Below are 25,602 nucleotides of genomic sequence, written 5' to 3'. Positions count from 1 at the left end.
TTTTTCAGACAGAGAGAGACAGAGCATGAACGGGGGAGGGTCACAGAGAGAGGGAAACACAGAATCTGAAACAGGCCCCAGGCTCTGAGTGGTCAGCACAGAGCCCGACGCGGGGCTTGAACCCACGGACCGTGAGATCATGACCTGAGCTGAAGTCGGATGCTTAACCGACCAAGCCACCCTGGCGCCCCCATTTTTCTTATTCTTAATTGATTTTAATAGATATAATTTGTTCAAAATTACAATAACAACAATGTATTTGATTATGTATGCTTATGTATATGTCTATGTACATATACACATGTATGCTTATGTTTGCTTATATAAATGAATGACAGCAATGATGTAAGGGGTAGGAGGGAGGAATTAGGATTATTTTGTTATTGTAAGGTACTCACATTACATGTGAAGTGGTATAGTATTTGAAAGTGGACTTGGATTAGTTGTAAATGTGTATTGCATACTCTAGGGCTACTACTAGAAAGGATTTAGGGGTGCCTGGCTGGCTCCTTTAGTTAAGCATCTGACTTTGGCTCAGGTCATGAGCTCATGGTTTGTGAGTTCCAGCCCTGCGTTGGGCTCTGCCCCTCCCCCACTCATTCTCTCTGTCTCTCTCTGTCTCTCTTGCAAAATAAATAAACTTAAAAAAAGATTTTTAAAAAAGACGTATAATGTATATGTTATGAAAGGACAGAACGTGGAATCATATAAAATGCTCAGTGAAAACCAGAAAAAGCAGAGAAAGAGTGGAAGACAAAAATAAGAACAAGGAATAAGGGCAACAAATAGAAAACAGCAGATATGGTATTTATTAACACAACTATATCAATAATCACTTTTTTTAAGGATTTTTTTTAAAGTTTATTTATTTTGAGAGAGAGAGCATACACAAACGGGGGGAAGGGCAGAGAGAGAGGGAGAGAGAATCCCAAGTAGGCTCTGCACTGTCAGTGGAAGCCCTACGTAGGGCTCAATTCTGCAAACTGCAAGATCATGGTCTGAGCGGAAACTGTTGGTTGCTTAACTGACTGAGCCTCCCAGGCACTCCTGTGTCAGTAATCACTTTGAACATAAGTGGTCTAAATGTACCAATTAAAAGACAGAGATTGTCAGAGAGGATCAAAAAACAAGACTCAACTATATGTTGTCTGCAAGAAACCCACTTTAAATATAAAGACACATATAGATTAGAAGTAAACAGATGGAAAAAAATACATCATGCTAACGGTAATCAAAAGAAATTGGGAGTGGCTATGTTAATTTCAGACAGAGGACACTTGAAAGCAAATACTCAGGGATAAAGAGGCATATCACATTAAGGATAAAGGGGTCAATTCTCCCAAGAAGACATAATAATCCTTAACATGTATGTGCCTAAAAAACAGAGTGTCAAAATGCATGAGGCAACAACTGTGAGGAGAAATAGATGAATCTACTAGTCATCACCCCTCAGCACCCCTCTATCTGAAATGGACAGATCCAGCAGACAGAAAATCAGTAAGTAAGGAGGTTCATTGAACTCAAAAACATCATCCGGCAACTGGATATAATTGATAGCTATATACTATTTCATCTAACAATAGCAGAATACACATTCTTCTGAAGCTCACATGGAACATGAATCAAGGTAGACCATATCCTGGGCCATAAAACAAACGTTAACAAATGTAAGACTAGAAGTGTCCACTCTCATACTACAATGGAATTAAGCTAAAACTCAGTACCAGGAAGATGACTGGAAAATTCCCAAATATGTGGAGATTAAACATACTTCTGGGGCTCCTGGGTGGCTCAGTCAGTTGAGCGTCCAACTCTTGATATTGGTCATGATCTCAGGGTTGTGGGATCGAGCCCCAAGCTAGCTCCATGCTGAGTATGGAGCCTGCTTAAGATTTTCTCCCCGTCTGCTCCTTCCCTGCACACATGCATCTCTCTCTCTCTCTCTCTCTCTCTCTCTCTCTCAAATTAAACAAAACAAAACAACCCTCCATACTTCTAAATAACACATGGGTCAAAGAAGCAATATAAAGTGAAATTTTAAAATAGTTTGCAATAAGTGAAACTAAATATACAGTGTATCAGAATACACACTTGTTAGAGATGCAGTGAAAGCAGCGCTTAGAAATGCATTGAATGCATAGATCAGAAAAGAAGAAAGATCTAAAGTCAGTCATTTAAGTTTCTATCTTAGGAAACTAGAAAAAGAATAGCATGTTAAATCCAAAGTAAGAAGAAGAAAAGAAATAATAAGAATTAAAGCAGAAATCAATGAAATAAAAAAATAGGAAATCAATAGAGCAAATCAATGAAACCAAAAGCTTGTTCTTTGAAAAGATTAATAAAATCAGTAAGTCTTTAGCCAGGCTAATTACAAAAGAAAAAATAGAAATTACAAAGATCAGAAATGAAAGAGGGGGCATCACAACAGATCCCATGGAAATTAAAAAGATAGTAAAAGAATAATGTAAACAGTTCAATGCCCACAAATTTAATAACTTAGATGAAATGGATTAATTCTCTGAAAGACCTAAGCTGCCAAAACTCACCCAAGAAAAAAAACCAGACAATCTGAGTGGGTCTGTATCTGTTAAAGAAACTGAATCAACAACAACTTTCCAAAACATAAAGTACCCAGATGAATTCTATCAAACATTTAAGGAAGAATTTATACCAGTGCTCTCCAATCTCTTTCAGAGAATAGAAACAGAGGGAATACTTCCTAAGTCATTCTATGAGGCCAGCATTATCCTAAGACCAAAACCAGACAAAGACCATATAAGAGAAAAAATTACAGACCAACACCTCTGGTAAACATAGATGCAGAAACCTCAACAAAGTATTAGCAAATTAAATTCAACGATGTGCAAAGAGAATTATACACCATGACCCAGGTATGCAAAGCCAGTTCAGTATTCAAAAAGCAAGTAAGGTAATTCATCACATCAATAGGCTAAAAAAGAAAATTCACATGATCATATCAATAGATGCAGAAAGAGTGTTTGAGAAAATACAACACCTATTCCCTGAGTAAACTAGAAATAGAGGGAAATTTCTTCCACTTGATAAAGAATATTTGCCAAAATCTACAGCTAACATCGTAGTTAATGGTGAGAAACTTGGGGCTTTCCCACTAAGATCAAGAACAAGGGAAGAGTGTCCCCTCTCACCACTCCTCTTCAATGTGGTACTGTATGTACTAGTGTACCGTTTAAATGTTTGGGTCTCCCCAAAACTCATATTTGATATCCCAACCCCCAAAGCTGATGGTATTCGTAGATGGTGGGCCTTTAGTAAGTGACTGGGTCATGAGGGTGGAGGCCTACTGAATGGGATTATTGCTCTCTAACCCCTTCCACCATGTGAGGCTATAATGAGAAGTCCATAATCTGGAGGAGTGCCCTGGTCACCAGACCATGCTGGCCACGTGATCTCAGACTTCCTGCCCTGGAACTGTGAGAAATACATTTCTGTATTTGTTTATAAGTTACCCACTCTGTGGCATTTTGTTCACAGCCCAACAAGAAAAGAAAAATCAAAGGTATACAGATTGGAAAGGAAGAAATGAAATGGATTGGCTTTACACATAAAATGTATTTTTTGGATTCTTCTGAAAGAAAATTTGCATTAAGCAATTGGCATATTTTTATTTCTAATTTTTCAATAACTTTTTTTTACACACTTCTCATTAGAATAAGGGAAATGTTTACTTACATAATCATGTTCTCTGTGAGTATAAGAATTTTAACATCCCTCCCCTTTTCTTATAACAGCTTTATTGGTGTATAATTCATATACAGTTCATTTTTTGAAGTGTACATGCAGTGGTTTTTAGTATATTCATGGGTATGTGCAAGCTATCACCACTGTCAATTTTAGAACAATTTTACTAGAATGCTTAATTAAACTTTCATTCTTATAACTTCTTTTAAACCATTTTAACTATTTTTAAATTTTTATTTACTTTGAGAGAGAGAGAGAGAGGGAGGGAGGGAAGGGCAGAGAGAGGGGGAGAGAGAATCCCAAGCAGGGATCGAGCAGGGCTTGATCTCACGAACCGTGAGATCATGATCTGAGCCAGGATCAAGAGTCAGATGCTTAACCCACTGAGCCACCCAGATGCCCCTTAACCATTTTCAAGTGTACAGTTCAATGGCATTAATTACATTCACGGTGCCGTGCAACCATCACCACTGTCTATCCTCTGAACTTTTCATCATCCCAAACAGAAACTACCCATTAGACAATAACTTCCCATTCTTCCCAGCTCCTGGCAACCACCATTCTACTTTCTGTCTCTATGAGTCTGACCATTCCGAGTACTTGATGGAAGTAGAATCATTATTTGTCCTTCTGTCTGGCTTATTTTCATTTAGCTTAATGCCTTTAAGATTCATCTCTTTTGTAGCATGTCAGTGTTTTCTTCCTTTTCAAGGCTCAGTAATATTCCACTGTGTGTGTGTGTGTGTGTGTGTGTGTGTGTGTGTGTGTCCCCCACATTTTGTTCATGTATCCATCTGTCAACAGACATTCGGGTTGTTTCTACCTTTGAACCATTGTGAATAATACTGCTATGAATATTGGTATAGAAATATCTGCTTGAGTTCTGCTTTCAGTTATTTTGGATGTGTACCCAGAAGTATAATTGCTGGGTCATGTGGTGATTTGATTTTTAATTTTGTGTGGAATTTCTGTACTATTTTCCACACTGGCTGTACGAGTATACATTTCCACCAATTATACACAAGGGCTCCGCATCCCCACCAATACTTGTTGTTTTTCATTTTTATGATAATAGTCATCCTAATGGGTGTGAAGTGGTATCTCATTGTGGTTTTGATTTGCTCATCTAGTGAGCATCTTTTCATGCACTTATGAGCCATTTGTATAACTTCTTTTGAGAAATGTCTATTCAACGTTTTTGCATGTTTTTAACTTGGGTTGTTTTAGTTGTTTAGTTGTACTTTATACAGTCTGGATGTTAATCTCTTTTTTTTTAAAATTTTTTAACGTTTATTTATTTTTGAGACAGAGAGAGACAGAGCATGAACGGGGGGGGGGGAGCAGAGAGAGAGGGAGACACAGAACCGGAAGCAGGCTCCAGGCTCTGAGCCATCAGCCCAGAGCCCGACGTGGGGCTCGAACTCACGGACCTCGAGATCGTGACCTGAGCCGAAGTTGGATGCTTAACTGACTGAGCCACCCAGGTGCCCCATGGATGTTAATCTCTTATCAGATATATGGTTGGCGAACATTTTCTCCCATTCTGTGGGTTGTCTTTTACTTTCTTGATAGCATCTTTGATTCACAAAAGTTTTAACTTCAATGATGTCCAGTTTATGAATTTTTTTGGTCGTTTCCTCTGCCTTTGGGGTCATATCCGTGTAATCATTGCCAAACCAATACAGATGAAGATTTTCCCCTGTTTTCATCTAAAGGTTTTTATAGTCTGAGCTCTTATATTTAGGTCTTTGATTCCTTTTGATTTAATTTTTGTGTATGGTACAAGATAAGGATCCAACTTCACTCTTGTACATGGATAGCTAGGTTTCCCAGTACTATTTGTTGAAAAGATTGTCCTTTCTGCATTCAGTGCCCTTGGCACCCTTGTCAAAAATCAGCTGACCATGTGTGAGGGTTTATTTCTGTGCTTTCCATTTTATTCCATCGGTCTGTCTGTCCCTATGTCAGTACCACAGTGTTTTGATTATGATAACTTTGTCATAAGTTTTGAATTTGGGAAGTATGAGTCCTGTAAGTTTGTTCTTTTTCAAGATTGTTTTGGCTATTCTGGGCCCTTTGAGATTCCACATGAATTTTAGGATGAGTTTTCTGTTTCTGCAAAAAAAACACCAGTGGAATCTTGGTAAGGATTAGATTAAAGGTGTACATCGCTTTGATACTAATTTGCTAGGGCTGTTGTAGCAAAATACCATAAACTGGATGACTTCAACAACAGAAATGTATTGTCTAACGGTTTCTGGAGGCTAGAAGTGTGACATCAAGATGTTGGCAGGATTGACTCCTTCTGAGGGTTGTGAAAGAGAATCATGCTTCTCTCTTATCTTATGGTGGGTTGTTGGCCAGTTTTGGTATTCCTTGGCTCCTGCTGCAATACTCTGATATCTGTATTTATCTCCAAATGGTGTTTATGCTCTGTGTGTATCTGTCTATCTGTCCACATTTCCACTTTTTATAAGGACATTAGTCATACTGGATTAGTGGCTCACCCTACTCCCATATGACTTTATCAGGTTAGTCATTACAGTTGTAACAACCGTATTTCAAACAAGATCACATTCTGAGTTTAGGGGGTTAGGACTTCAATATACGAATGGTGGGGGGAGGGTACAATCCAAGCTATAATAGGTAGAATTATCACCTCAACAATAGTAAGTCTTCCAGTCCATGAACATGGGACGTCTTTCCACTTATTTATGTCTTTAATTTCTTTCATCAGTGTTTTGTAGTTTTTAGCACACAGGTTTTTGCTTAAATATATTCTTAAGTATTTTATTCTTTTTGATGTTACTGTAAATGGAATTATTCTTAAAATTTTCTTTTCAGATTGTTCATTGTTATTGATAGAAATGCAACTGATTTTTGTGTGTTGATTTCGTATCCTGGACCATTGTTGATTTCCTTTATTAGCTTCTGACAGTTTTATTTGTGGTATTTTAGGGTTTTCTACATGTCATCATGTCATAGCAAACAGATAATTTTACTTCTTCCTTTCTAATTTGCATCTCTTTTATTTTTCTTGCCTAGATCCTCTGGCTGGAACAGCCAATCCTATGTTGAATACAGGTGGTAAAAGAGGGCATCCTTGTTTTGTTCCTGATCTTAGGGGAAAATCTTTGTCTTTCACCATTGAATATGATATTAGCTCTGGGTTTTCATACATGACCTTCATCACATTGAGGACTTTTTCTTCTATTCTTAGTTTTCTGATTATTGATATTGTTACAGGATGTTGAATTTTACCCAATGCGTTTTCTGTTTCAGTTGTAATAATTACGTAGTCCTTTATCCCTTATTCTATTAATGTGATGTATAACTTTGTTTTTTGTTTTTCGGAGTTTTTTTGAGTATGTTGACACAAAATATTACATTAGCTTCAGGTGTACAACATAGTGATTCAGCAAGTCCACATATCATACTATGCTCATTCCAAGTGTAGCTACCATCTGTCACCATGCTATTACACTCCCATTGAGTATATTTCCTGTCCTGTACGTTTTGTTCCTGTGACTTATTTATTCCACACCTGGAAGCCTGTGTCTCCCACTTCCCTTCACCCATTTTACCCATCCCTCTCCTCCCCCGGCAACCATCAGTTTGCTCTCTGTATTTATAGGTCTAATTCTACTTTTTGTTTGTTTGTTTTGTTTTGTTTTTTAGAGTCCACATATAAGTGAAATCGCATGGTATTTGTCTTTCTCTGTCTGACTTACTTCACTTAGCATGATACCTTCTAGGTCCGTCCATGTTGTTGCATATGGCAAGATCTTATCCTTTTTTATGGCTGAGTAATATTCCACTATGTGTGTGTCTGCATATATATATGTATCACGTGGATATATATTAAATATATACATATATATGTGTGTGTATGTGTGTGTGTGTATAATCTTTATCCATCATCTATTGACGGAACTTGTGTTGAATTAGTGTCTTTGTTTTCTTTGGGTAATACCCAATAGTGGAATTACTGCAATGATGTAGTGTATAACTTTGATTGATTTTTATATGTTGAACCAGTCTGGCACTCCTGGAATAAATCCCATTTGGTCATGATGTGTAATCCTTTTAATATGTTAATGAACTCGTTAACCACTACATTTTACTGTCTCTCATTTTCCTAAGTACCTTAATCCTTTCCTTGCCAGTTTCTTAGCAAACAGACAATTCTCTTGTGACACAAATTGTTCTATAATGTAGAAAACCCCTAAGCATCACCCAGTTTCATTATAGGAAGGAAATAAATACAACTCTGTTAATAATACCCAACAAAACACCAAAAAAGGAAACTCTGGAATGTCCATATCCATATGAGATATGAATTATCTCCTATCTAATTATTAACTGTTTAGGAAGCATTTATTGAGCTTCTAGTATGTTTAAGTTGTTTGACTGTCAAAGTTATTCTGAAGGTGTTTACAAGTATGGAAAAGAAACAAATAAATAAGCTAAATAAATAAATAAATAAATAACTACCATAGAACTCGATGTAATAATATGATAGACATGCCCGTCGATGCTACCTAATTACATCTAACTGAAAAAGAGGATGAGGTTAGCCTTCAAAAAGTGTGTTATTCTTAAACTGCCTTGAATGATGCGTAGAGTCAGCCAGGAAAAAGGAGAGGACTGTTCCACACAGAAGGACTATCAAGCACAATGGTGCTATGGAAAAGCATAATGATTGGGAAACCACAAAGATTTCCGAGATGGGAGATCTGTACAGGAAAGTGTTACAAAATGACATTTTTGAGATAGGCGGGGCCCAGTTCATAAAGGATTTCGTGGGCTTGATTAAGGGAGTCTGAATGGTTTGTTTTTTTTAAGACCCCAGGAATCATTGAAAGATTTTAGAGTCATGTGAGCAAATTTTTATTTTAGAAAGATCATCCTAGCAAGGACTGTGGCTTGAAGGTTGGAATGGGAAGAGGGGGAAAGGAGACTGCAGGCAAAAAGACAGCAAATATTAATCCTGTATTAATGGAGGCCAGAAATGATGAGGGTCTGCACTTAAGCAGAGGCAGTGGGAATGGAAGAGGAGAGACAGATTTCAGAAGTGTTTCCTATGTACAATCAAAGGGTGTTGACGATCAGATAGGACTGTGAATATGGGGCCCTGAACTGGCTGGGGGGTGAAATTGGAAAGACAGTGATCAGGGGCGCCTGGCTGGCTCAGTCGGAGGGAGCATGCCACTCTTGATCTTGGGGTCGTGGGTTCAAGCCCACATGGGGTGTAGAGATTACTTAAATAAATAAAACTAACAAAAAAGTGAAGGACAGTGATCAGAGAATCAACAGAAGGCAGCAACGAGAAGGAGGAGGAGTAGGTGACATGTCCTGAAGGAACAAAAAACTTAATGGAGTAGGAGTTTTTAACAGGATGAAGCAAGGACGCTCCCAGGCCACGCCGGGATGTAGGGCGCTTTGTAAGACACTGCGATGCTTGGTCTCTTCACCAAGCTGGTTTCATGGAGGGAGGGAGAGGAGACTGAGGAAGGATGGGGGACTGTTTCAGTTTAGAAGAGGCCAAAATAAATAAATACATAAGAACAAATGGAGCACACAAACTTTGACTAGAGTTTGGGTTGGAAAAACTAAGTGGCAATGATGATACAGCTGGAGAGATCTGAAAATTGAAATAGCTGTTAGATGATTTTAGTGAATTCTTGCTCCTTTTTAAGAATGTCACAATTACATGGGGGTTATGTGGGAGAGTTGTCCTTATTTTTAGGAAATGCATGCTGAAGCATTTGGGGATGAGGTACTGTCATGTCTCAATGTATTTAGGGACAGGGACAGAAGGAGGAAGCCACACATGGAAAAATATTAGCCATCGTTCAACGCACGTGGCGGGTATAGAGTTGCTTACGGTGCTGAGCTCTCAGCTTTTCTTTCCTTTAAAGTTTTTATTTTAATTCCAGTTAGTTAAAATACAGTGTAATGTTAGTTTCAGGTGTACAGCATAGTGATCTATCACCTGATGCTCATCATAAGTGCCCTCCTGAATCCCCATCACCTGTTTCACCCATCCCCCACCCCCACCCTAAGCTTGCACCTTCTCTGTATGTTTGACATTTTTCTTAATCAAAGGAGTTGGACAAAACATGACGGGCTAGGAGCAAGGGGCTGTAAGCAGCAAGGCGAGAAAATATTGCTAATATTCCTTAAATCCCTGAGATAGTTGACCAGGAGAATGAGCGACACACTCTCAAAGGACTTAGGTGATTTACCTTAGGGGAGTGATTCCCAGCCTTTAACACTTACAAACATGAGCATGGAATATAATATTTGTATAGGCTACTGGGGTAAACAGCTAGGGGAAATTTGAGGCCTGATGAGCATGGGGCCTAGTGAAAAAAAAATCATTGCCTTTCCTGTATTATTTTTATAAGAAAATGAAACACAGAGTATTAGGAAATTTGTAAATGATGAATTTATATATATAAATGTTCCAAATATATTTAAAAATTCTATTAAAAAATTTTTTTAAATGTTTATTTACTTTTTGAGAGAGACAGAGCACGAGTGGTGGAGGGGCAGAGAGAGGGGGAGACACAGAATCGGAAGCAGGCTCCAGGCTCTGAGCTGTTAGTACAGAGCCCGACGCAGGGCTCGAACTCACAGACCGGGAGATCATGACCTGAGCCGAAGTCGGATGCTCAACCAACTGAGCCACCCAGACGCCCTATATATTTAAAAATTTTAATGAAGAACTTCAGCTTGCTTCCCAGAATACTTTTTATTTCTTTATTTTTATTTTTTTTAAAGTAAGCTCTACACCCAAAGTGGGGCTTGAATTCAGGACCCTGAGATTGAGAGCTCCATGCCAACTGAGCCAGCCAGACACCTGCCCTCCAGAATACTTTTGAATATCAGATTTTATGCTTCAATTTTTGATAGTTTACCACCAATGAGAAAAAATGTAAAAGCATCTTTCTCAACCATTAAAAAATTCTAACAGCTGGGGACACCTGGGTGGCTCAGTCGGTTAAGCATCCAACTTCGGCTCAGGTCGTGATCTTGTGGATTGTGGGTTTGAGCCCCGCGTCGGGCTCTGTACTGACAGCTCAGAGCCTGGAGCCTGCTTCCGATTCTGTGTCTCCCCCTCTCTCTGCCCCTCCCCTGCTCAGGCTCTGTCTTTCTCTGTTTCTCAATAATAATGTTAAAAAAATTAAAAAATATTCTAACAGTTGAAATTATATTTATATAATCTAAAAATGTATCCTTTAATTGGCAGATATAATTTAGACAATTTTTTTAAATAATGCAAATTGCTTTTAATCCATTTGAGCATGCTTGTATCAATTATTTCAAAATAATGGTGAAGACATAATTTTTGTAACATGCATGTGTTGTTAGAACCATGTAGCAGACTGCTAAAAGGACACATCGGCTGCGGAGGGGCAGAAGTAGACGATTTATGGGAAGGTAGGGATCTGGGACTGTTACCTAGACCCATGAATCCCCTCAGTCCCAGTGGATCACAGATTGGGTTGCACACGATGTCCTTGGACATCGGGAACATGGACTTCTCCAGCAACTCCTTGTGCTTTGTCCATGGTAGGCAGGGATGTATTTGGTATATAGTTTTTTTTTTAAATTTTTTTAAATGTTTGTTTATTTTTGAGAGAGAGAGAGAGAGTGCAAGCGGGGGAGGGGCAGAGAGAGAGAGGGAGACCCAGAATCCAAAGCAGGCTCCAGGCTCCGAGCTGTCAGCACAGAGCCTGACGCCGGGCTGGAACCCACAAACGGTGAGATCACGACCTGAGCCGAAGTCAGACGCTTAACCGACTGAGCCACCCAGGCACCCCTGGTATATGGTTTCTGAAATGAGAGCCCATGTGGTAGATCACCTCCTTGGTGATGTGGGGCAGTGGGTGTCTGCTGGCATTTGTTGTGCTTGCCACCCGTGGGAAGGGACATGCCATCAGCTCCTGTGCTCCCCTGAACCTCCTTTGGGAAGCCCTGGAATAGAAAGATGTGCTCAGCTGCCGGCCTCATCTGGACACAGCGAAGGACGAGAGGATCAGTATTTTTGGTGACCGTTATCCGTTCACATGTTGCCAGTGGCCAGTAGGTGAGGATTCCTGAGTTAGGGAAGTCCCAGAGTTCAATTCAGGCATTAATTATTCCCGACAGCTGATGATTGGAGAAAGGAGATTACGTGATCAGGTACTTTTGGAAAACACTGCGTTAAGGTGAACAGGTTTCTTTGCTGTAGAACATCCTAAAGACTTTAATATAGTAACACGCATCACGTATTTCCAAGAGGAGACTGTAGTACTCAAAGGTTCCCGGAAATATTGATCACTGAAGTCATTTATTGAGAAGCATCTTGAGGAATGGGTGTGAAAAAGTGCGCTGCAGAAAATTTAGAAAATATTGAAAAGAAGGTGTTAAAGTTAGTACCCCCTTTTCTTTTTTTTTCAGTTTATTTATTTTGAGAGAGAGAGTGAGTGAGGCCGGGGCAGAGAGAGAGGGAGAGAGACAGAATCCTACGCAGGCTCCACGCTCTCAGGGCCGACCCTAATGCGGGGCTCGATCTTCCGAACCATGAGATCGTGACCTGGGTGGAAATCAAGGGTCAGGCGCTTAACTGACTGAGCCCCCAGGTGCCCCAGTGCCTGTTGTTTATATGTAAACTTAGAGAAATTGAGGAATGCTGCCTTTAGCTGTAGGTAACTCCTGTTTCAGGACACAAGTCAGCATGAACTTTGCTGGTCAAAGACTAGTGCTCGAATCTATTAAATAATAATATTGCTTCGGGGCGGCTGGGTGGCTCAGTCGGTTAAACATCTGACTTCGGCTCAGGTCATGATCTCACCGTTTGTGGGTTCAAGCCCCACATGGGGCTGTCTGTTGTCAGCACAGAGCCTGCTTGGGATTCTCTGTCTCCCTCCCTCTCTGCCCCTCCCCCACTTGCACGTGCCCGCGTGTGCCCTCTCTCTCTGTCTCTCTCTCTCTCAAAAATAAGTAAACTTAAAAACATAATTTTTTAAAAACCAAAAATCATCACTACCACTTGATGCACTGAAGTTGTTTTGGTAGCTGCTTAGTGCGATAAGTCATGAAGAGGAACTAAAAAGTATAAATTTTAGAAAGAAGAGACAAAATGTAAGATCAGAAAATATAACCAACTGGAAAGCGATTATAATTAATAAAAGTTTCAGGAAATAGATGCATATAACATAAGTAGCAGCAATAAGACACTCAACATTTACCTCAACTCCCCAAAATTACAGGGTTTTAAAAAATGATTCCCGCGTGGGGCGCCTGGGTGGCTCAGTCTGTTAAGCATCCGACTCTTGATTTCGGCTCAGGTCATTTTCTTCCAGTTCCTGGGATCAACCCCTGCATGGGACTCTGCCTGACAGTGCAGAGTCTGCTTAGGATTCTCTCTCTCCCTCTCTCTCTTCCCCTCCCCTGCTCACACTCTCCCTCTCCAAATAAATAAATTAATAAAAAAAAAAATTCTCACTTGAAATCTTCAAAACCCATAAAAATACTCAGGCATAGTCTTCTTGGAGAATTGTATATGACTTATAGGAGGAAAACTATAATGTGCAGTATTTAATTTAGAGATAGGAAAGGGATGTATAACTAATATATATCGCTTAGATGTGAAAACTACATGTTTAAAAATCTTCATTCTTTCTCACTGTGTAGCTTCATTGCAATAGCAGGACAACTCCCAGTGGTATTTATTTGGCCTTTCTAAACTTTATTTGAATTTCTAAATTTCTTCTGGAAGAATAAACTGGTGAACATATCAATGAACATTCCTAAAAAGAAGACCAATACAGTGGCAATAAATAAATTAGTATGCTAATTGCATAAGACTAGACATACACATCAGAATAGAGTCAGTAGAATACACAGTCAATAGAGGTAGTCTCCATCACATAGGACACTAGGTCACATTGTGAAGTAGGAGGAAATAAATCAAATGCTTAGAAAATTAGAAATTACTAAACTAAGGTTAGAAGCTAGTCTGTCACTTTGAATCAAGTCAAAATAAATGTCATATGTATGAAAGCGTAAAATGTATTTTTAAATTGTAGAAAAAAATTGGATTGAGTATTCATCAAATCTCCAGAACAAGGTGATTTTCTCCCTCCTTCTTGGTCCTTTCAAAGGATAAGTTCCTCCCCTCCCCTCCCCTCCCCTGCCCTCCCCTCCCCTCCCCTCCTCTCCCCTCCCCTCCCCTCCCCTTCCCATTGTAATTATTATAAGTTTTCTTCACACCCATTGTATTGTCTTGCATACACACTGGGGTGCATATATCCTTTATTTAGACATCGATTAAAAGTTAGAATAATTCCCCAACAAAGAATGTTTGGATAGTACGAAAATCATTTATACTTGGCTTAGGGATGTGACAGCAGTACACTATAAGACCAGATATCACAATAGAAGTGTCTGTCTGGCGTTGAGATAGGCTGCCTGTGGGGGCTTCTCTGTCTTGCAGAGCTCATCAGGCAAAGTCTGGAGAAGGGCACATTGTCCGCGTTGTAAGAAGTATTCACAACTCCAGTCAAGAGTTGGACTGAACCTCCAATATTCCTCCCGAGTTTCCAACCCAGGACCAGCCAGATAGGAGGGGCATAGGGTGAGGTATGAGGGCAAGTGTGTGGTGCTTCCGTGCCCTCCCCGGATTGGCCTCTCTCCCAGGACCTCCATATATGCACCAACCAGGAAGCTCCTCAGAGGATAAGTTTCAAAACTTTAAAGTAGAAAAAGAAAACTCATCTGCTGTGACTACCTAAGAATAAAAGATAATATAATTTTTCAGTGACCTTAAAGTTAATGTCATGATAAAAACACTCAATAGTAGGTTTAGAAGGAACATGACTCAACATCATAAAGGCTGTCTATGAAAAACTCAAAGCTAATATCATCCCCAATGGGGAAAAACTGAGCACTTTTCCTCTAGAGTCAGGGACAAGACAGGGGTGTCTACTTTCACTGCTGTTATTTAACATAGTGCTGGAAGACCTAGCCACTGTGATCAGACAACAAAAGAAATAAAAGGCATCTAAATCAGCAAGAAAGAAGTCAAACTTTCACTATTTGCAGATGACATGATACTCTATATAGAAAACCCTACAGACTGCATGAAAAAACTCCTGGAACTGGTAGCTGAATTCAGCAAATTTGCAGGCTACAAAATCAATGTACGGAAATCAGTGGCATTTCTATAAACCAATAATGAAATAGCAGAAAGAGAAATGAAGAAAGGAGGCCCATTTACAATTGCACCAAAACCAATAAGATACCTAGGAATAAATCCTAACCAAAGAGGTGAGACCCGGACTCCAAAAACTACAAAACATTGATGAAAGAAATTGAAGAGGACGCAAAGGAATGGAGAGACATTCCATGCTCATGGAAGAACAAATATGGCTACAATGTGGTTTTTTATGGAACCACAAAAGCCCCCAAATAGCCAGACCAACCTTGAAAAAGCAAAGCAAAGCTGGAGGCGTCACAAATCCAAACTTCAAGCTGTATTACAAAGCTGTAGTCATCAAAACAGTATGGTACTGGGACAGAAACAGACACATGAAACAGAGTAGAAAACCCAGAAACAACCCCACAACTTTATGGTCAATTAATCTTCGATAAAGCAAGAGAATATCCAATGGGAAAACGACAGTCTCCTTCAACAAATGTTGGGAAAACTGGAAAGGAGCGTGCAAAAGAATGAAACTGGACCACCTTCTTACACCATACACACAAATAAATTCAAAATGCATGAAAGACCTAAATGGGAGACCTGAAATCATAAACATTTTAGAGGAGAACACACTTAGTAGCCTCTTTGACATTGGCCATAGCAACTTCTTCTAAATACACCTCTTAAGGCAAGGGAAACAAAAGCAAAAATGAACTATTGTCAAGAGAAGAAGCTTCTGCACAGCAAAAGAAACAATCAACAAAACTAAAAGCAACCTGTGGAATGGGAGAAGATATTTGCAAATGACATAGCTGATAAAGGGTTAGTACCTCAAAAATATAAAGAACTTATAAAATCCAACACTCAAAAAATGAATAATCCAATTAAAAATGGACAAAAAACATGAACAGACATTTCTCCGAAGAAGACACGCAGATGGCCAATAGGCACTTGAAATGATGCTGCACATCACTCATCACCAGGGAAATACAAGCCAGAAGTTCAATGAGGTATCACCTTACACCTGTCAGAATGGCTAAAATCAACAACCCAAGAAACAGCAGGTGTTGGAGAGGATGTGGAGAAAGGGGAACCCTCTGGACTGTTGATGGGAATGCAAACTGGTGCAACCACTGTGGGAAACATGGAGGTTTCTCAGAAAGTTAAAACCAGAACTGCGCTACGATCCAGCAATCGCACTGATAGATATTTACCCGAAGAATACAAAAATACTAATTCAAAGGGATACATGTACTCTGATTAATAGCAGTATTACCTATAACAGCCAAATTATGGAAACAGCCCAAGTGTCCATTGACTGGGGAATGGATAAGGAAGATGTGGTATATCTATACAATGGAATTTACTCAGACATAAAAAGAATGAAATCTTGCCATTTGCAATGACATGGATGGAGCTAGAGAGTTCTATGCTAAGTGAAATAAGTCAGAGAAAGACAAATACCCTATGATTTCATTCATATGTGGAATTCAAGAAACAAAACAAAGGAGCAAAGGGAGAAAAAAGAGAGGCAAACCAAGAAACAGACTCTTAGCTATAGAGAACAAATTGATGGTCCCCAGAAGGAAGTGGGCGGGGGATGGGTGAAATAAGTGATGGGGATTAAGTCATCACCTGTTGTGATGACCATGGGGTGATGTATGCAAGTGCCGAATCACTAAATTGTACGCCTGAAACTATATTACACTGTACGTTAACTAACTGGAATTTGAATAAGAACTTAAAAAAATTAATAACATGACCTTAAACTTAGAAAGCAGACATCAGTTTTCTGCACTGGCAGTGTTACAGCCAGTGAGACTTTCCCAAGACATTATTATGACTAATTAGACCCTTCCCAATGTCCCACACAAATTCAGCTGTTGCAACCCACTGTATTTCAGTGAGATAATAAGACAAACTCACAAAGATGAAATGGACAAAACCGTTCACCAAAGAATAACTATAACAATGGAAAATCGGAAACAGCCGAAATGCCTACACTTAGAGGGTTGGTTAAATAAATTATGATAAATCTCTATAATGGTATACCAAGCAGTCACTAGAAATGATAATGTAATAAACATATTTTTGAAATGCAGGATGCTCACAATTTATTGTTGAGTGAAAGTTAGATTAGAGGACAACAAGAGAGTAGCTAACCCCACATGGTAGGATTCAAAGTGATTTTTACCTAATCTAAACTTTCTTCCGTATCCTTTTTTCTTCCAATAATCTGGTATGCTATGGATGGTCAGCAAGGATGTGAAGCTCGTTCTATTTTAGAAAAACAAATGCAAACAACTGACCTGGAATTTTTTTTGCAGTAATTATGACACAAGGTAAGTCTTCATTATTTAAAGAGCACCTACAAAAATTGCCAAGAAAAAACGGGAGATCCTAGAGGAGTGAGCAGACAGCAAGAACCGATCGTTCACAGCAGGCCGCTTGTGATCAAAGGAGAGTAAATTTAAATAATCAGATGACATTTTTTTTGTTTTTTGCTTGTGAAGTTAGCAAATGTGGCTCACTGCCATGTTTTTTTATAATAAAGAAAAATTAATATCAGTAAGTTGTGGCATATTCCTTTGGTACTGTTAAAAATGGAAGGTTAGGTAGGTTATGTTGTAGCCTGGAAAGGTATAGCATTTAAGTGAAGGAATTAAGAGTTACGGTTCTTAACTAAGGAGTACTAGCAATAAGAGTGTGGGAGAGAGCAACCCCTCTGAACTTTGGTGGATACCTTGCTGGTTATAAATGTGGATACGGCATCTGACGCAAACCTAGTACGTAGTGTTGTATTCAGTAAGTTTTCGTTGAGCGAAAGGATAGTATATGAAATACAATATACTAAAGGTTGTGTGCGAAGAAAGATTGGATGAAAATCTAGCAAAGTGATTCGTGGTTATGTTAGGGTAAAGGGAATATGAGTAAAACCCCCCTTCCCCCCATTTTCTATAATTTGATGGTATTCTATTTATAATTAAAATAATTATATAAACTCAATCTCTCCCTTTCTAGGTGTCCTAGTTTTACTTAGTATCTAAAAAATAAAATTTGAGACTTCACTGCATTTTCCCCCTTTAGGCTTCCACTCAGCCAGACACGTTGGAGTCAACCTTAATTCTTATCTTTTTCTCTGCACCTAACACCAAACCTATCAGCAAGTCTTGTTTGCTGTGCCCTTTAGAATATATCCAGAATCCCGTCATTTCTCACCGTCTCCAACTGCTTCCATTTTTATCCCTGCCACCATCAGTCTCCCTCTAGAATATTGCAATAACCTCCTAAGTAGTCTCTCTTTCCACCCTTGTCCCTTTCCAGGACATCCTTTAAGGGGAGTCTGGGTGGCTCAGTTGGTTAAGCGTCCGACTTCAGCTCAGGTCAAGATCTCATGGTTCGTGACCTTGAACCCTGCGTTGGGCTCTGTGCTGACAGCTCGGAGCCTGGAGCCTGCTTGGGATTCTGTGTCTCCTTCTCTCTCTGCCCCTCCCCCGCTCATGCTCTGTCTCTGTCTCTCAAAAATGAATAAACATTAAAAAATTTTTTTTTAAATTAATTATTTTGAGAGAGAGCGTGATCAGGGAAGGGCAGAGAGAGAGGGACAGAGAGAATCCCAGGCAGGTTCTGCACTGTCAGCACATAGCCCAATGCAGGACTCAAACCTACAAACGGTGAGATCATGACCTGAGCTGAAACCAAGAATCAGACGCTTGACCGACTGAGCCACCCAGGTGTCCTTTTCCAGTATATTCTTTTATTATTATTTATTATTATTATTATTATTTTTAACATTTATTTATTTTTGAGAGACAGAGTGTGAGCAGGGGAGGGGCACAGAGAGAAGGAGACACAGAATCCGAAGCAGGCTCCAGGCTCTGAGCTGTCAGCACAGAGCCTGATGTGGGGCTTGAACCTATAAACTGTGAGATCATGACCTGAGCTGAAGTCAGATGCTTAACCGACTGGGCCCCAGGCACCCCTTTCCAGTATATTCTTAACATCGTAGCTGAAGTGAATATAAGCCAGGCTATGTCACAGCACTGCTTAGAACCCTCCAGTGATTCATCATCTCATTTAAAGTAAAAAACAAAATCCTTTTTTTTTTTTTTTTTTAAATTTTTTTTTTTTTCAACGTTTTTTATTTATTTTTGGGACAGAGAGAGACAGAGCATGAACGGGGGAGGGGCAGAGAGAGAGGGAGACACACAGAATTGGAAACAGGCTCCAGGCTCCGAGCCATCAGGCCAGAGCCTGACGCGGGGCTCGAACTCACAGACCGCGAGATCGTGACCTGGCTGAAGTCGGACGCTTAACCGACTGCGCCACCCAGGCGCCCCAAAAACAAAATCCTTAAAGCAGCATGCAGGTATAGAACCCGTCTTCTGCCCCCAAATCCCAGAATGCACACCTTCTGACCTTATTTCCTACCCTTCTGCCTCTGCTGTTCTCTTTGCCTAAAAACTCCTCCTGTGGATATTCACAAGGCTGCCTCTTCCCCCTCATCACTAAGGAGGCCTTCCCCCCACACCCCCCATCCTCCCCCACCCACACAGCCAGCACTCTTCATAGGCCTTCCCTGCTTTATGTTTTCCAGGCCCATTTGACCTACAGTGTATGTGTGAGCTTCTGTATCTCCTCCAGTACGCATAGCTCCATGAGGTAGGGACTTCTGTCCATTCTGCTCCTAGCTGTAACCTTAGCACTGACAGTCGTGTCCAGCACATAGTAGAGCCTCAATAAATACTTACCGAATAAATGACTTCCTAATTGTTCCAGAGAAATAATTCTTAGTCTCAAAACTCGTTTGGAAGCTCTTTGAGAGAATATCACATGTGGCCTTTGCAGGCCTTCCCAGCCCCCGGCTTCCGCCCTCCTCAGGCACAGGATAAAGCAGGGCAGGTGGGCATGCCGGTGACCTACAATCAGTATCTAGTGCTGGGTTCCTTCTGCCTCTTCGGCTGGGACTCTCTGCCCAGACGACTCGGGACAGAAGATACGCCGTGTTGGAAGCTTCCTGTGTCTCGATCGCGGTGGCCCCATGACCCTGTACACGTGTAAACCCCATGAGGCTGTGTACTCGAGAGGCATAGGTACTCTGATAATACACCGTGTGTGTCTCCTGCCTCGGGAAACGAGAGTCCGTTCGTTCCCTGACTCCTCTAGAGGGAGGTAAGCACGCTAACTGGTGCGTTAAGATGAGGAGAGTTGCGCGTGCTCTTCCTTATTGAGAAGTTCTAGCTGAGCGGCTGAAATTTCTGTTCGGAATCCAAAGGGAGCGTAATTAAAACAATTTTTATTTACTTTGTCTTTTGCAGACATAACCGTAGCAGAGTTCCACAAAAAAATCAAAGACGCCTTTGAAGTGTTTGACCACGAGGCGAATAATACGGTGGATGTGAGGTTTGGACGTGTCTTCTTTGTTCTGATTCTAAATGACGGACACAACTCCTAAAATAGAAGAGGGGTCTTGTCTTTTTCCAGGTCTTGGATTTCTTCTGCTGTTTAAAAGTGTTTATTTCCCTGTGCTCTGTGGAAGCCCTCTACTAGCTAGTGCTTTGGATCAATACTGTTTCCTGTTCTTTATAACCTGGTGAAAAGAATATCCACATTGCCCGCTGCAACCTCCGGACTGTAAATTCTGTGAGTGAGGTGACCCCTGCTGTAGCATGATTGCTGGGCACATAGTTGGCGCTCGGTAACTATTGGTTGAGTCGAGTGAACGGAATTTGCTTTTAAAATAAGTAGGTTTTGTGGGGCGCCTGGGTGGCTCAGTCGGTTGAGTGTCCGACTTCGGCTCAGGTCATGAGCTCACAGTTCGTGGGTTCGAGCCCCACGTCAGGCTCTGTGCTGACAGCTCGGAGCCTGGCACCTGCTTCGGATTCTGTGTCTCCCTCTCTCTCTGCCCCTTTTCCGCTCGTGCTCTGTCTCTCTCTGTCTCTCAAAAATGAATAAACATTAAAAAATTTTAAATAAAAAAATAAATAGGTTTTGTGTGATCGAGCCAGAAATTACAAAGAAAGATTAACAATGCTTGAACAGTGATACGCTCCCCAAGTCAAGTAACAAAAAGAACCCGCACAGAAGAACATACAAAGAGGAGAGAGAGACATGAATACTGCTAGATCGGGAATGGAGGACAGGAGACAATAGTTTGAGACCAGAAAGGAAACAAAGCAAAACAAAAAGGCAGAAGAGACTGTCCACGAGAACAGCAGAGGCTGTGGGATCCAGGCCACGGACATCCCAGAGAGGCCACGGACCTTCCTTCCAGGAGACCAAGCCGAACGAGGAACATGTGGGGGGATCACAGTCTCGAAACTCAGAAGCGAGGACACAGAGGCCAGCGAAGCAGTGGGAAGTGACAGAGGGGCTAGTCAGGGGACTCAGTGCTTTAAAGGAGCCACACCGGCGGAACCACTGCATGCGATTTTATTTTGTTGGCCACACATTGTAACTGTGTGTATTGTATAGTGTCTTCATCCCTGAAGGCACAGGTGTGACTGTAGGAGAGGAGACTGAGAAGGGGCGGTGCTATTCATTACTTTATAAAGTTGAGTTTTCTCCCTCCACCGTGTTTCTGGGCCTTGAAGCAGGCGATAGATAAGGTTGGGAATTCCGTTCCAGAACCACCAGTGCGGTCGGCCTTGTGTGAGCCTTGGCTCAGCTGTTGCCGAGGATGTGTGTGGCTCACGTGCTGGGCTTCAGATGCTCTGGCCACAGCGCGGGCCACACGGGTGCCACTTGGGGGGGGGCATTTTATCCTCAGGGTGGGTATATCATAGGAGGAAGACATCCGGTGGGGCAGTTGTGCCGGTGACAGGGTTTGGGATGAGGTGGGGAGCATGTGGCATGAACGACTCAATCCAAGGATGGCTCTTGCCTTCCCCTCAGACCTCTTGCTGAGGCTGGAAGGTTCCCCAGGGGGCAGGGGACAGAGGTAGTGTTAGAGAGGTCAGGGAGAGCCAGAGGAAGACCAGGGGAGCAGAGAAGAGAAACCAGCATTTGCTTGAGGCCTGTGTCTGACAGGTGACCTGTCGTTGGGTGTGGGGGGCTTCGGGGACCTTCCCTCATCTCAGTCTTTTTATTTGTGTGGCAAGAGTTGGCATCTGTAGGGGCGCCTGGGTGGCTCAGTCGGTTAAGCGTCCGACTTCGGCTCAGGTCATGATCTCGCGGTTTGTGAGTTCGAGCCCTGCGTCGGGCTCTGTGCTGACAGCTCGGAGCCTGGAGCCTGCTTCGGATTCTGTGTCTCCCTCTCTCTGCTCACACTCTGCTCCCCTCCCCTGCTCACCCTCTGTCTCTGTCTTTCAAAAAATGAATAAACGTTGAAAAAAAAAGTCAGCATCTCTAGTTTCTGGAGACAAAAAGAAGGTAAACAGTTTGTTCAAGAAAATCTGCCAAATCTCGTAGAGCAATGATGCGGGCCCTTTTTCTGGTACAAGGGCTCGTTCAAGAGAAACAAACATGCTTCTGGGATGTTTATCTTTTTGTCATTCAAAATTTAAGATTTTTCCCGAGGCCCCGAGGGAGAGTGTCTATTTTTACAACCTAAATTGTCTACTTTATTACATGAAGAAGGCTCCTGAGAAAACGGACATTGTTTCACACAGTGAAGCATTAACGCTAACCATATTCCAATAGTAGCAACGGGGATGAATGTGGCTTTCTAATCTTTATTCCTTCTGTTCATTTGCTTTTTTTTACATTCTTTTTAATGTTTTTATTTATTTTTGAGAGAGAGAGAGAGAGAGAGAGAGAGAGAGAGACAGAGCATGAGTGGGGAAGAGGCAGAGAGAGGGAGACACAGAATCCGAAGCAGGCTCCAGGCTCCGAGCTGTCAGCACAGAGCCTGATGCGGGGCTCGAACCCACAAACCGCGAGATCATGACCTGAGCCGGAGTCAGATGCTCAACTGACTGAGCCCCCAGGCGTCCCCTTCTGTTCTTCTGCAGTTCCTGTCATTCCCATCCACGCTTTATAGGACAGAGAAGCTAAGTGACTCGCCCAGGAGGGCACAAGTGGCCAGCAGCCGAGCTGGAACTCAAATTAGCTCCTTCTGTTCGGGCAGCTGAGCAGCGGCCCCAGCCCAGGCTCTGGGAACGCAGTGATGAACGTGAGCTGTCCTCCCTTTCACCTCGGAGGGCTCTCTGTTTAAAAGGTTAATCTAGCTAGAATTTAGGTTGGCATGTGATTAAAAATGAAGTCTAAACACAGACTTTTGGTTTTTTTCCAAATTGCTAAACCTGTATTGTTACACCTACTTTACAACATACTGCCTTTTCTATAATTGGGTCTGATTTGGGCTGTGTATTCTGATCTCCTGCTTTATCTTTCTGTCTTCCACTAGGTCCATCCGGTCCTAATTGCTGGAAATTTAATATATGTTTTAATATCTGATCGAACTAGTCTCTTTGCTGCTCTTCGTTTGCAACATTTTAATTAAGAATTGAAAAAAGAGGTGCCTGGGTGGCTCAGTCGTTTAAGTGTCAGACTCTTGATTTCGGCTCAGGTCATGATCTCATGGTTTGTGAGTTTGAGCCCTGCATTGGGCTCAGTGCTGATGCACGGAGTCTGCTTGGGATTGTCTGTCTCTGCCCCTCTTTCTCTGCCCCTCCCCTGTGCTCTCTCTCTCTCAAAATAAATAAATAAAAAAAACCCCAACATTGGGGCACCTGGGTGGCTGAGTTGGTTAAACGTCTGACTTCGGCTCAGGTCATGATCTCGCGGTCTGTGAGTTCGAGCCCCGCGTCGGGCTCTGTGCTGGCAGCTCAGAGCCTTGGGTCTGCTTTGGATTCTGTCTCCTTCCCTCTCTGCCCCTCCCCACGTGTGCTCTGTTTCTCTGTCTCTCAAAAGTAAACAAATGTAAAAAAAAATTAAAAAAAAACCAACATTAAACAATTACAAAAAAAGAATTAAAAAAAAAAAACAACACAACAAGACATGGAAACAACCTAAGTGTTCATCGATGGATGGAGGGATAAAGAAGTTGCGGTATAGATATACAATAGAATATTATTCGGCCATAAAAATGAGGAAATCCTGCTGTTGGTGACAGCATCATTGAATCCTGAGGGAATTATGCTCATGAGGTAAGTCAGGGAAAGACAAAGACCGTGTGATTTCACGTATAGGTGGGATCTAAAATGCGAACAAATAAAAAAACAAACTCAGGAAAGGAGACCAGGACACTGGTTACTGGACCAGTGGTTCTTGGACACGGGGATGAGGGAGGGGAGCTGGAGGAAGCTGGTCGCGAGGTGCAAACCTCTAGTTACGTGGTGAGCACCGGAGTGTGATGTATCACAGGATGAGTACAGCTAATGCTGCTGGGTGGTCTGTAGGGAAGAGGTGAGGAACGTCAATCCTGAGTTCCCATCACAAGGAGGCCTTTTCTTTCCTTTTCTGTTCTTTTCTTTCTATTGCGTCTGCATAAGAGGACGGATGTAGGTTGGACCTGTCGTGGTCACCGTGTCCCAACGTACGTAACTCGGACCGTCATGCTGCAGGCCTTACGCTTACACAGTGACATCTGTCCATTGTTCCTCAATAAAACTGGGGGAGAGAAGAATTGAAGGCAGAAGGCTATGTAAAGAATAGCGTAGGGAAGCATCTGACAGAGAGTCCAGAGATGTAGCTAAGGGCTCGGTTTGGGCGGGAGAGAGCTGTTGCTGGAGAGGCTCCCAGGACACTTAGCTGTGTCTCTCCTACAGTGTAAGTATGGTGCCATTTCCTTGGTAGGGCAGCCCTGGGCCCCCTTAGGATGAGTTTTGGGGCAATTACTCTCCTTTGTCCTCACCTCTGCTTTGCACGAATTGAGAGATTGAATTTGAAATTGTACCGCCGTGTAAAACATCATGAAATGGGCCTCTGCTGCTTTCCTCCCGGTCCGAGGGGCAACCCCAGGTCCGGAATCAGACTGCCGGGGCTCCACTGCCAGCCCTGTGACTGAGGAACTTACTTATTCTCTCTATTCACTTTGGCCTCAGAGGAAGGATCCTTTGAGGGGTCTGGGAGGTCTTAACTATCTTTATAGTAACTTTAAGACAGTATTTGCTATTTTCATTCTCAATTTTTCACAAGTATATGTTGGAGGTTTTGAAAAGCTACATGATGTGTGATATTGCAACAGATTGAATGCAGAACCAGATATGAGAATCCAGCTGTCTTCTGTGAAGCCCGACAGCAGGGAGATTTGCAAACATGGAAAACGGTGCCGTTCTTCTAACTCAGTTTGTTCTTGTTTGGAAAATGCATTTATTTTTCATAAAATTACATACACTTGCAATGGATTTATTTATCATTATTTCTAAATGAATATTTTAAAATATTTAAAAAAGATTTCTAAGGGCGCCTGGGTGGCTCAGTCGGTTAAGCATCTGACTTCATTCAGCTCAGCTCATGATCTCACGGTTCGTGAGTTCGAGCCCCGAGTCGGGCTCTGTGCTGACAGCTCGGAGTCTGGAGCCTGCTTCGGATGCTGTGTCTCCCTCTCTCTGTGCCTCTCCCCTGCTCACGCTCTGTCTCCCTCTCTCTTTCAAAAATAAATAAACATTAAATTTTTTTTAAATTATTAAAATACAACAAAAAAGTAAACAAGATTTTTAAGTGAATATTTAAAATATTTTTTAAGTTATTTATTTTGAGAGAGAGCATGTGCAGGGGAGGGGCAGAGAGAGAGGGAGAGAGAG

General features: G+C 41.6%; 1 protein-coding gene across 2 annotated transcripts in view; it reads left to right on the top strand.

Moving 5' to 3' along the window:
- Positions 1 to 25,602, top strand: part of EFCAB2 (EF-hand calcium binding domain 2) — a 130,499-nt gene that overhangs the window by 42,237 nt on the left and 62,660 nt on the right. Inside the window, exon 2 of one of the 2 annotated variants that reach the window (XM_042975602.1) lies at positions 20,233 to 20,312. In XM_042975602.1, the coding sequence (XP_042831536.1) occupies positions 20,233 to 20,312 (80 nt within the window). Of the gene's footprint in view, positions 1 to 20,232; positions 20,318 to 25,602 lie in introns of both variants that reach the window. The other variant, XM_042975601.1, reaches the window with a different exon arrangement.

This window comes from Panthera tigris, chromosome F3 (assembly GCF_018350195.1).
Source record: "Panthera tigris isolate Pti1 chromosome F3, P.tigris_Pti1_mat1.1, whole genome shotgun sequence".
Classification (NCBI taxonomy): domain Eukaryota; kingdom Metazoa; phylum Chordata; class Mammalia; order Carnivora; family Felidae; genus Panthera; species Panthera tigris.
Note: the sequence above shows the minus strand (reverse complement) of the source record. Positions and strands in the feature narration are given on the sequence as shown.